The 12085-nt window shown below is 38.6% G+C and overlaps 1 protein-coding gene across 1 annotated transcript in view; it reads right to left on the minus strand.

Annotated features, from left to right (window-relative positions):
* GBE1 (1,4-alpha-glucan branching enzyme 1) overlaps positions 1 to 10018 on the minus strand; it is a 357328-nt gene extending 347310 nt beyond the window's left edge. Inside the window, exon 1 of the mRNA XM_037833759.1 lies at positions 9660 to 10018. Coding sequence (XP_037689687.1) covers positions 9660 to 9802 — 143 coding nt within the window. The 5' untranslated portion in view covers positions 9803 to 10018. The remainder of the gene's footprint in view (positions 1 to 9659) is intronic.
* Positions 10019 to 12085: the final 2067 nt, after the last annotated feature.

The raw sequence follows: 12085 nt of genomic DNA on the forward strand, positions 1-12085 counted from the left end.
CCGATGGCATCCGGAAAACCTCTGTCATCCAGGAAGGCACAGGCACATGCTGGCTGATCCCAGGTTGTGTTCCAGCTCCTCTCAGCTCCTCTGCATTCTTCAAAATGTTGCTCTTGGGGCATTTTGTCCTCTTTTAGTTTCTCCAGAACAAACACTGAGCTAGCATCTCAAAAGTGGTAGCAACAGTCTGCTTTCAGCAGCCCTCTCCAAAATGTCTCTCTTGGTTGCTCTCCAAAATGTCCCTCTCAGCTGCTCTGAGGTCCTTCTGTTTGTGACCTCTTTTATAGGACTCCAGTGATTTAACTAAGACCCACCCGGAATGGGTGGGGTAATACCTCCATGGAAATTATCTAATCAAAGGTCTTGCGCACAGTTGATTGAGTCACACCTCCATGGAAACACTCAATCAAAGGATTCCAACCTAAACAACACTAATACAGCTGCTCTCACAAGATTACATTAAAGAACATGTCATTTTGGGGGACATAATACATCCAAACTGGCACAGTTGTCATTTAAGACAAGTAAACAGATAAACTGAATGTAACTTTTTTAAAAATCGATACTTTTTATAATGTAGAACTGAAGAATATACAATACAGGCAAATGAGAGAGTTATAAGAAAGAGACATGAAATAAGAAAAACTTTAAAAAGTCAAGATAAAATTACATATTCAAGTCATATAAAGTAATGTTATTACACTATAGTAAAAATATGAAAATTAAATATTGGAAAAAAGGTCCAACATGAGATACCTACTTGAGAATAAGTACTATGTATTTCACAAATTATTTTCCCCTGCTTTCCAATGGTTTGAGGCTGTCTTATGAGAGTAAACAAAAGTTAAAATAAGATCTTAGAACTAAGAAAACAGACACATTTGTCAGTCTCCACTGCTTTCGATAATCTATAATAAACAGTTGATTCTAATTATTTATAGTAGTTATGTTCTAGAAGGTCACCACAAACAATGAATTAGAGAACACTGAATCATAGCTCCTAGGTAGGAAAAATATAGAGTTAGGGTCCTGTAATGCTTTGGACACAACATTTTCATCAACCAATTAATACATAATCTTATTTCATGTGTATTTCTGCTAAGAGACATTTTATTTAATATATATAGCTGATTTGTTAACAATGAACTCACAGCCAACAACACTATGATCCATCCCTGAATAAAGCTTGCCAAACATATGTATTTTCTTGGCAAGGCACATCACAGTCTTCTTGCACTTAGGAACACTAGACAACACTTCAGCACTACACGACGTTAATTTTAAACAGTGAAATCACCACACACACACACACACACACACACACACACAAAATGCAAACACAAAAAACATGAAATTAAATAAAACATGCAAAGGACACTTTAGGAACATGGATATAGTGCCTAAATGTGCTGAGCCATCTTCTAAGCAAAAGAATGATGAACATATGCTAAGGATAGTAAAAGAGAAAGACAAAGAAGTTTGATTCCATACTAAAGCCCTACCACTCACCTTTGCCTTCTCTGTGAGAATTATTTCTATAATTCACATATTCAGGAATTTTTCTATTAATTTAGGGTATGTTAGAGTCTCTGTTACAGGTACCTAAATGCATAAATGATTTTATCATGTTGCTATATTATGCAGTTATTCATAATTAAATATAACCCATGGTTCCTTGCTTACCATTTATGAAAATGAAAATAAATTAGATTGGTGATATTGAACATGATTTCATTGGTAAAACTAATATTCAATTTTTATTTGTTGAATTTTTGGAAAACTTATAATTTACTTACATGACAAGTATATTTGTTGGCTTGGCTTCTAATCATATTTTGGATAGTACCTATTATATGTGCCCAGAGATTATCTCACAATACTTTATTCAACGGACCTACTAAAATACACATGAATATTCCATTCCTCTGTTTTGTGCATCTCATTGCAAAATTGAATATACTGAAAATAACAGAAATCATTCAATATCAAAAAAAAGAGAAAAAAAAGAAAAGAGAAGGCAGGACAGGATTTTAAAGTTGTTCACATTGATCTCATATATATATCTATACATATACTTATTTACAGCAATGTTCAAAATCCACTGAAGTAATTCTTTTGTTTTCAAACTTTCAAGTGACTATTATACATTTTTCTCTCATCCACATTAGTCTTATTTTCAGTTATTCCTGCTAGTAGTAAATTGTATGACCACTCCTCCAACCACTCAGAGTTCAGGAGGAAGAAAATCCCTGCAGCTGTTTGATGCCCAAGAATATGAACACTTCAGTCAAATGAAAGAGAAAAGACAGAGGAGGAAGATCAAGAGAAGGCTGATTTTGAATTCCTACAGGCTAGCATTTACCTCTCAATAAAGGAAGCTTTATGCTCATTATGTCCCAGGACTCATCTTGCCTTCAGCTTACAGTAAACTGGCAATTGCTTTATCATATACCCTCCAAATTATGGATCAAAGTTTAAACACATTCTTTTCCTTCACTATTAGATTATGATTAAAATTACCATTTTCCTCACCTCATTCACACAATCACTTCTATTAGGAAAAGTAAGAAGCCCCTAAAGTAAAGATGCCTTTAACAAGCAAAATGAAGATTTGTGAGGAATTTCTGGTCATGGTATTTATTTGATGGTTGATTTCAGAATATAACATTAAAGAAGTAATAATAAAATTCTCTGCAAATAGTATTCCAGTAAACATTTAAGATAAGGGTAGAGTGCTACTAATATTATCGTCATCAAATAACTATTTACATATATTCCTAGTTCTCAAGATATCCCCAGAAGATGGGTCATATCCATATTTAACAGAGGACAAAACTGAGGTTTACAGAGGTTAATTAATTTGCTTTTGGACTGAAAGCTCTTAATAGTTATGAGAGTTAAAATGCAAGCCCTATCTTGCTCTCTTTACTTTGCAACACAGTCACTCAGTAGTTGTCATATATATTTTTATTTTTTTTCCATTTTACATGTGAAGAAACTAATTTTAGAATCTGAATTATTCTAATCACTTAAACATCAAAAAATCAATCAAGTTTTATAATTAGTAACTGTAATATAACTAAAACAATGTCAAACTGCAATGCAACTGTATAATATATCAATGAAGGTAAACTGTGTAACATTCATTAAATGTAGAGTTTTATCATTTGTCAATGTACCAGGTTCCTGTTGCCATGAAACAGAATGGTGCTTCTGTGAGATATTAAACACAAAAGAATCCTGGATTCAAAACAGTGGTGAATGTATACTGATGAGCAGATATCGCCACAAGAAGAGAAGCTACTCTTTAGTAAAAAATAAGCTTGCTTTGGAATGAAAGGTACCTGGTGGCAACAATTCTTTCCAAAGAAAATACTTTCATGTTTTCTTTTAATATCTGTAAATGTATAATCGAAGGTTAATGTATGCTTTCAAATAACATCAGCATGATATACCTATCAATCGTAAAACTATATAACACACTTCTCAGGGACTGTATTATCATCTTACTGACTAACTGGGGGAGCTTGGTGGGAGCTGAGCTGAATACTCTAAGAAGTGACATATAAAGACTCATTTCTCAGGAGGTGGCGCAACAGGCATCAGAACCTAGCTCAACCAAAATGCTCCACTGAGTCATTTTAAGGCACTTTGAAAATGAGTAGAGGTCAGAGTCCCTTGACCATCACTGTAGAGAATTCAAGAGTGACTCTGGAGTTAATATAGATCTCAAACGCAAAGGGCAAATGAATCCACAAGTACAGAAGAGCAGACTACATGCATCTCATAAACTTCAAATTCTTCCCTGCCTTCTGGAATCACTAACATCTAATTTTCTTCAAAGCTCACAACTTGGCCTGGCACTGAAAAAAAGTATTTCATTCAGCTATGATGTAAAACTTCCGTGCTGGGAGAATCAATTGTTGGTATTTTTGCTGATACATATCAAATCCAAATTATTTTCCAATTCTAAGTGCATACCAGCGTAAGAGCTATTTCTAACAAGGTACAGATCTTCACTGTAATTGTAATACTTAACAGATGAGGGCTCACAAAACCTCTTTTCCCATGCTTGGGCATGCAACTTGACCTCAGGCTCTCTCAAAATTAATATTCCTTCAGAGAGTAAACGTTTAGGTTATGTGGAATATGTAAGGAAGTATCTAATAAATAACTAGTTTCTTGATTTACTCTGTGTTTTGATCTCATAGCTGCTAAAACAAATACCATGCAATGGGTTGGCTTAAACAACAGGAATTTATTGGCTAGAAGTCCAAAATCAAGGGTCAGCAAGGCAATACTTTCTCCCCAAACACTATGGTGTTTGGGACTGGCTGCAGGTGATTCTTGGTCCTTGGCTTTCTTCACTTCTGTCACGTGGGAATGCACATGGAGGCATCTTCTCCTTTGTCTTTCAGGTTCCATTGACTTGCAGCTTCTGGCTGCTCGCCATGACTTCTCTTTCTGTGTTCAATTTCAGCCATATTGGATTAAGGCTCACCCTCACTCAGTTTGGGCACACCTTAGCTAATAACATCCTCAAAGGTCCTATTTACAAATGGAACACACCCACAGGACCAGGGATTAGGACTTAAACGTGCCTTTTGTAGGGAACATGATTCAATCCCCAACACTCTGATTATCTTTAGCTCTTTTCTTGGGCCTGTATTTCCCCCTTCTCAGATTATCACATGCAACCTCCTGGTAACTACCCCTTCTTCCTTGTCCATCTATGCTAGCATTCCCATCATTTTCATCTTAGACTCACTGATACGGCAAAAGGAAAACATACAGAGATTCAGAAGACTTTCATTTACTCATTCAAATAGTACAGTAAATGTTTACTATGAGCCAAGAACAGTTCTCTGGACTGATAATTCAACAGTGAACTAACAATACAGACACAGTGCCTGCCCATTGGGAGTAAACAGTCTAGTTCAGTATACAGAAAGTAGAAAGACAACTACATCACAGTAGATGATCATCCTTAGGAGATGAGTGGTTCAGGGTGACAGAGAAGAGGAGGCAGCCTAGAGGAAGGCACACTTATCTTTAAACTATTCTGTTGGATGCATAGGAATTTATCAGAAAATAGAAGCAAAAAATGCATTAGCAGAAGAAACAGAATGTACAAAAACATAGCCAGACCCAGGGCTAGACCAAAACATGTGGCATCCAACTGGTATTTTAGTGCCCTTTATAGAATGGGCCCCAGACATCCCAGCTGCCCCTCCTCACTTTGCTCCCCTCTATTTAGATGGTGCAGAGTGAGATGGAGGGTCCAAAGATGAGGCTGGAAAGGTAATCAGGGACCACATAGTACAGACTTACATGTCATGAGAAGGAGTTTCTACTGTTTCATAATAGGAAGGGGCATTTGCTGAATATGTTTAAGCAAAAGAGTATCATGATCAGACTTCCCTATTTCAAAGTTCACCTATTTTTCAGTGAAAAGGGATGAGGGAAGTAGGGTGAGGTGAAAAGTTGAAAGGAGGGAACAATCATGAGACTATTTTTGGAAACCAGGCTAGATATGCTAGCAACTGAAACAGGATGATAGCAGCAGAAGGAATGCAGAGTGGCACATATTTGAAAAATATTTAGAAGGTACAATTGACTTCTAGACTTGGAGATGTGAGGAAAGAGCGGAAGACGGGTGATTAGGGTAAATTTTAACTTTTAGGCTTCACCAGTTGGTAGATGAGAATACCACACACAGAGAACAGATATGCAGGACAAACAAGTTTGGGATGAAAAACCACAAATTAGGTTTTATATCTTAAAGTTTTGTAGTTACAGGTCATCAAAATGAGAACCAGAAGTGAGATCTGAGGTAAAGATACATGTGAGCAGCATCAGCACATAGATGGAATCCAGGGGATATAGGAGAATGCCCAGGGATAGTATATAAAGTAGAAATACAATAAAGGACCTAGAGACAATCTCTGAGAAACTCTTGTATTAAATAGGCAGAAAGAGGCTGGGAGAAACCATCAACGATGACAGAGGAAAACAAGAGCTGCAGTATTATGGCAATCAAGGAAATGGCTTCAAGGAGCCAACCAGTGTCCAAATGCCTAATCCTAAAAGAAAATGAGGACAAAAGAGGTATCTGTTAAATTATTAAGAAGTTATTATTCGTGAACTTCAGAACAGTTTTCAAAAGAAAGGTTAATCCCAGCTGCACACTTCCTAGCCATGTGAACTTAAGCCAGTCACTTGAACAGATCTTAGGTTTTTATCTGTAAAACAGAAAAAACAAAAACATACATCTTGCCTACCTCATGGTTTTCTTAAGAGGATTAAAATTATATATTATATACATATTTGGAAATGGATTAAAATTATACCTGATATATATATTTGGAAATACTATATAAACTTTAAACAGAGGGTAGAGGCTACGTTTAAACTTACTATATGAGCTTTAAACAGAGGGCATAGATTATATTTTAAGTAACACTTGTGTGGCTCTCAAGGTTTTCTTTTTTAATTGAACCAACATTAAAAATGAGATTTGCCTTAAAAATTCAGATTTCCAGCATGTCTGTAAAAACAAATCAGAAGATCCTACAACACTGAGACTACAGCCCCAATGGTAGTAACAGTCAGATGGAGCCAAATACCATCTGCCCTTTTTTGGTAACAACAGGTAAGATCCTAGTCACCTTGAACCTGCCAACCCTACTGTCTCACTAAGTCTGAGGCTGGCAGTCAGCTCTTGAAACAGAGAAACTCCTGTGATACTACTATACATGAAAAAAAGTGAAAGATTGAGAGGGCTGTGCATTATCTTGAGAAAAACATTTAGTTGAAGGGGTCGGGGTAGGCGCCCTTCCTATATGTATAAAGGTAAAGTTTGTTTATGTGAAAAAAAATCACCCAGCCTGTTTCACCCATTTAAGTTACCAATCTGGTATCTGTAGTAATTTGAATAATCACCCTTTCACTACAAAATAAGAGAGTTAAAGTTTCTGAAAATTGTAGAAGAATCCTCAATAGAAGAATTTTAAATTTCATGAAAAATTAGAAACAGTAATAATAAAGAAGAGGCTATGAAACCTTTTGTAAGTATATATGAAAGCTGGAGAAAGGTGTTGGGTCATGTGGGTATACATTTACTGAAATAAAAATTAAGGCAGCATGTTAAATTAGACTTTCAATATCATTTTCCCACATCTCAAATGGTTATAAGTATTTGTAGAATTAATTTCAATTCAACATCCTACATTCAGAGGGAACTTTTCAGGATTTCTCTCCCCAAAGGTTTCTATACGATACTAGAAATTATTTTATTATTGTTCTATATAATAGAAGCCCATGATACATTTTTATTCATCCTGTTTCCATCCAAATGGGTCTTTTTCATTTTACTAATATTCTGGTCCTAAATCATGTCAAATAATAGTGACGTTGGTATGCCATCTACAAAACAGGCTCTAATTGTTAGCCTTTTTTTTTGGTATTGTGTCTTACATCTGTAGAAAGACTATCAAGAAATTTTATTTTTTAAAGCAGGGACATGAGTTTGGAGCCCTTCAAAATTCTTAGTTACAGAAAAGGTAAACAAGAGCAACAAAAATACAAAATAGAATTTCAAATAAAGAGAAGTTGGTCTGGGAAGGATGACAAACCATCAGTGAGAAGTAATTGCCTCCCTCCTCACCATTTTTGATATTGCCGTTTATACTCCAAATTTTCTTCACTCCTTAGTAGCAAACTTTGCACCTAAATGGTTGACTGGATGTGTGTATTTGTGTTAGGCCTAAGACACACCATCAGGTGGGTTGCTAGAAATAAACAGAAAGCTGGATGAGTAACCAGGACCATAATCAATAAAGGAGAAATTTTTTACTCTTCAAGCGCTAACAGTAGAAGTGACTGCTGCCAAATTACTATTTGATATGCCTAAATGAAACAGCTGTGCTAGAAAATGGCAATTACTCAGAACCAAGGTCAGAAATTGAATCCAGGTCACAGTGAGACGTAAAGGCCCATTTGACCAGCCTTCACTAAGATCACTGAATTTCCCCCACTTCTTTATTGTGGCCTTTGTCCCCCTCATTAGTTTTGACAAAACATAAAGGAGGATTTATAATTGCTTCAATCCCAGTGGAGTTGGAGGTGAAGCACATGCAAGAAACATTAAACAAAGCATGTATGTCTGATTGTGATCATTTAAAAAAAAAAAAAAAAAAAGCAAAAATCTAGACAAAACATTTCCAGAACATTTTAGAAATTTCTTAAGGATCCTTTTACAAAGCATACATGTAAATCAATGTCATCATTGTAAGTACTCAAAAAAGTCTGACCACCAATTTTAATTACCATATTTTGCACCATAACTATTTCTAAATCAAAAAGCATATACTGCATATTTCAAAAGCAATTTCACAACGCTGCTCCCCAAACCGTTTATATAATGGCACAATCATTTGACTAACTGAGCAACATCTCAAGACGCTGAGGCACATTCATTAGGATGTACAAGCTCCAGAATGAGATGGTGTGTTCATCTTCTTATCCCCTACAACGCCTAGAACAGTGGTTTTGCTCACAGGGGTTCCTTAAACTTTTACTGAGTACAGGTAACAAGAGGCAATGAGAGGACATGAACTTAAGGTTTCTTCTGTTTTTTTTTTTTTTCAATCCAAATGAGCCCTTTATCATTACCCCCAATGCTTTTTCACTCCAATAACTAGCTTTACTATTACTTAAAAAACTGGCTACGTATAATCAGTAATTTTCATTCTGAAGTAAATCTGCTAAAAGGGCTGAAATCATTAAATCACAATGTGCTTACCTCACAATGTATATACTATAATTATTATTGTAACTTTTTGTTTTTTAAAAAAAGCTGTACCTTTTTGGTTGAGCTGACTAGAATTATTATTACAGCAACTAAATTGTGTAAACCAATTTACTACAGCATGGTAGGAAGCAAGCTAAACGCAAAGCATCCTAAATTGGCCTCCAGAAGTTTAGCTTTCCTTTCATTTCTCCCTCTTCAGGATGGCAATGTTAAACATGGGCAAATGCTGTACGTTTACTCCTAAATGTGGGACCAAGGAAAAAAAGCGACCAAGATAGGCTTACTCTTCCTTGAGAACAGAGAATAATAATAACAAAAGCTAGAACATATAGCGTCTGCCTGAAAGAATCCGGTTGGATATAAATTCACAACATTTGCTCTGAAATAAACTAGAAAATTTTAACTGCGCAATTACACACGCCGGGTGTTAGTCACACGCTACTTCACAGAAGCAGTCTGGTGCATGCAAATGTCTAAGAGCAGCACTGGCGCTGCCTCACTCCCCAGTACTGGGAGGCAAGCACGTAGACAATGGCGCAAAAACGGGTGGAGGAAGGGAAGAGGGAATGAAGAAAGAAGTTAAAAGTAACACGGCGTTCCAGTGTCTACAGCGGGGACTGGAGGTCTCAACCCACAGAAGCCACAGCACCCAGTTACCGGAGTCATTCCAACGTCCCGCCCACCGAAGCTCCTCCCCGGGGCGGGGCGGGGAGAGCCAGGTCGGGGAAGGGCGGGGAAGGGCGGGGAAGGGCGCAACCCGCGCGCGCAAGAGTGGCCTAATCCGGAGCCTGGAGCGGCTAGGTCCCTTCCCTCGCTGTGGTGGGTTACCCGGGGTTTGGGACAGTACCTGCGGTGGAAATCCTGAGCGAAGGGTTTTAGGTACGGATCGACCTCCAGAAGCCGCGCCAGCTCGGGCACGTCCGCTAGGGCGGCAGCCAGCATCTCCTCGGAACTGTCGGTCCGAGCCGCGGAAGCCGCTGGAGCCGCCATCTTTTGCCGCAGCCCGTGTAGCCGAGGCCCGAGAGGGTCGAGTGGGGCTGGAGCAGAAGCGAAAGCCCGAGCCGAGAGGGAGGCGCGAGGGCGGAGCTGGAGACGCGGAGGCCAGCCGCGGTCGCCCCGTAGCCCTTTATAACCTGTGCGATCGCCCGCTCATCCCTCTTCTCCCCACGCCGGGGGATTGGGGGGGTGGCAGGGAGGAGCGGGACCCAGGGTGATTTCCCCGGACGCGCGTCCCGAGCGAGGAGGAGGTGCCGAGTCCCGTCCGCCCACTGAACGTGGCTAGCACCTGGAGGCGCGGGGCCCTGCCCTTTGCACCATCAAACCTCCTTTCCCTAGGGGGCTGCGGCCACCCTGGGACTGGGCAGGTCCCGAGCAGCCGTTATTCAGCCTTGCCTTCACTTATCCCTGGTCCACTCTTGACTCGAAGCAGACCTCCGTTTTGCTTCCTTTAAGCAACACCGGTTGGCGCCCCTCTGCTTCCAATGTATACATGATTTCTTGAAAAAGGCTTGCCTTCTCAGAGTTCTGAGAATTCCTTGGAAAGAGTTTCAAACAAGTAGGAAATTGACAATCGGGGGGAACAAATAAGGACATAGTAATATCGTTGAAAATGTTAGTATCACTAACTCCCTTAGGTTAGCCTGTATCTTGAATTTTACCGAGAGAGGCAGGATCATGGATTGTCCCACAGTGTATTCTGATGTTCTGGATATTTTTCCTGTGCGTACCAACTGGGTAAGAATTGAAACCATGGCAAGAAGTTCTCCCATTACCCATACCGCAAAAATAATAATTTTCCCTTTGTTTTTAATTGTTGCAACCAAGTTTTCAACGATTAAACTTTCCTTGATGACAAGATGGTATAGGAGAGATCATTAAATTGGAATTCCATTTTGCCATTAATACTGAGTGTTAGTGCAGGAAACCTCTGTGGTTCAGGTTGTTGTTTTGACTTTGGATTGGAGAATCTGTCTTCTCGTCCTCTTGGAACTTCCTTCTTTCATTCCCATTGACTAACTGGCTTCAAGCTCAATGTTTTTTGTTTTTTGTTTTTTTTAAGAATATATAATTGGACACTAAAAGAAATGTATTTGGAAGGTTCCAAGCTGCTTTGTACCTGGAAACTGGAAAGGCCTGAGAATACCTGTCCCAGTTAAGAGCTGGAAATGGAAAATGCTAGGAGCTTTGAAGGAAGAAGAGTATTGACTAGTCTAGGGCCTTGGGTTTTCTGACATATTTAAAGCAAAGTTTTTGTGAAGGGGTTAATAAGAACTTGATGAAGGATATGTAGTGACAGGACTTGAGAGTGAAAGTAAAGAACTTGGACAACTTTAGGAAAGGTATGCCTTATTTTCCATATAGACAGCAAAACATGCAAACATTTGTCAAGTATAAAGCACTAACAAATAACACTTGAAACTGGGAAGCAGGATACCCCACAACTTAAGATCTTTTATCTCCAATCCCCAGCTTTTCTCAGAAATCCAGGTTCACACAGCCACCTGCCTACTGAGACCTCTATTCGGCTAGTAAAGGCCACCATCATCTCTTAACTTGCACAGTAAGATATTGCCCTAGCAAGTTTTCTCTCTTAGACTCTTCCTCACCCTTTCTCTGCAATTTTGTATTCTCTGTAATAGTGTTTCCTATTCTCTGCAATAGTGTTTCCCAAATATGCATATGAATTACCTGTGCATCCTGTTAAAAATAGGTTCTTACTCAGTTCCCATAGATGCCTGAGATGCTGCAATTTTGACAAGCTTAGTAGTGATGCTGCTGCCGCTGTTTCCAACACAGTTTATATAGCAAGTCTCCAAACAATGAATAAGTCAGATAATGTCATTTAGCTACTTAAATGACATGCCATTTTACTTAGAGTAAAATCTAAATTCCTTGCAATTCCCTAGCAAAGCTTGTATAATCTGGTCCCTGATTATCTTTCCAGCCACTTCTCTCAGCATTCTCCAATTTCACTACTGTAATCACACTGATTTTCCAGGAACTCACTGACTGTATCCTCTCTCTCATATTTTTACTTTGTGTTGGGAGTTTTCTTCCCTGGGCTCTGCTTGGCTGGTTACCAGCCTTCATTCAGATCTCAGCATAAGTGTCAACTCATCCCAGAGAAGCTTCAGGTTCTGCCACATAAATACATTTTTCAGTTTCCTCATGGCTCATTCTCTCCTAATGCAACAGTTAAAATTTAAGTGTTTAATTTTCTCTTTTATTTATAGATCTCACCTTTAGAATGTAAGCTCCAAGAGAGCAGGGACC

This window comes from Choloepus didactylus, chromosome 1 (genome assembly GCF_015220235.1).
Source record: "Choloepus didactylus isolate mChoDid1 chromosome 1, mChoDid1.pri, whole genome shotgun sequence".
NCBI lineage: Eukaryota > Metazoa > Chordata > Mammalia > Pilosa > Megalonychidae > Choloepus > Choloepus didactylus.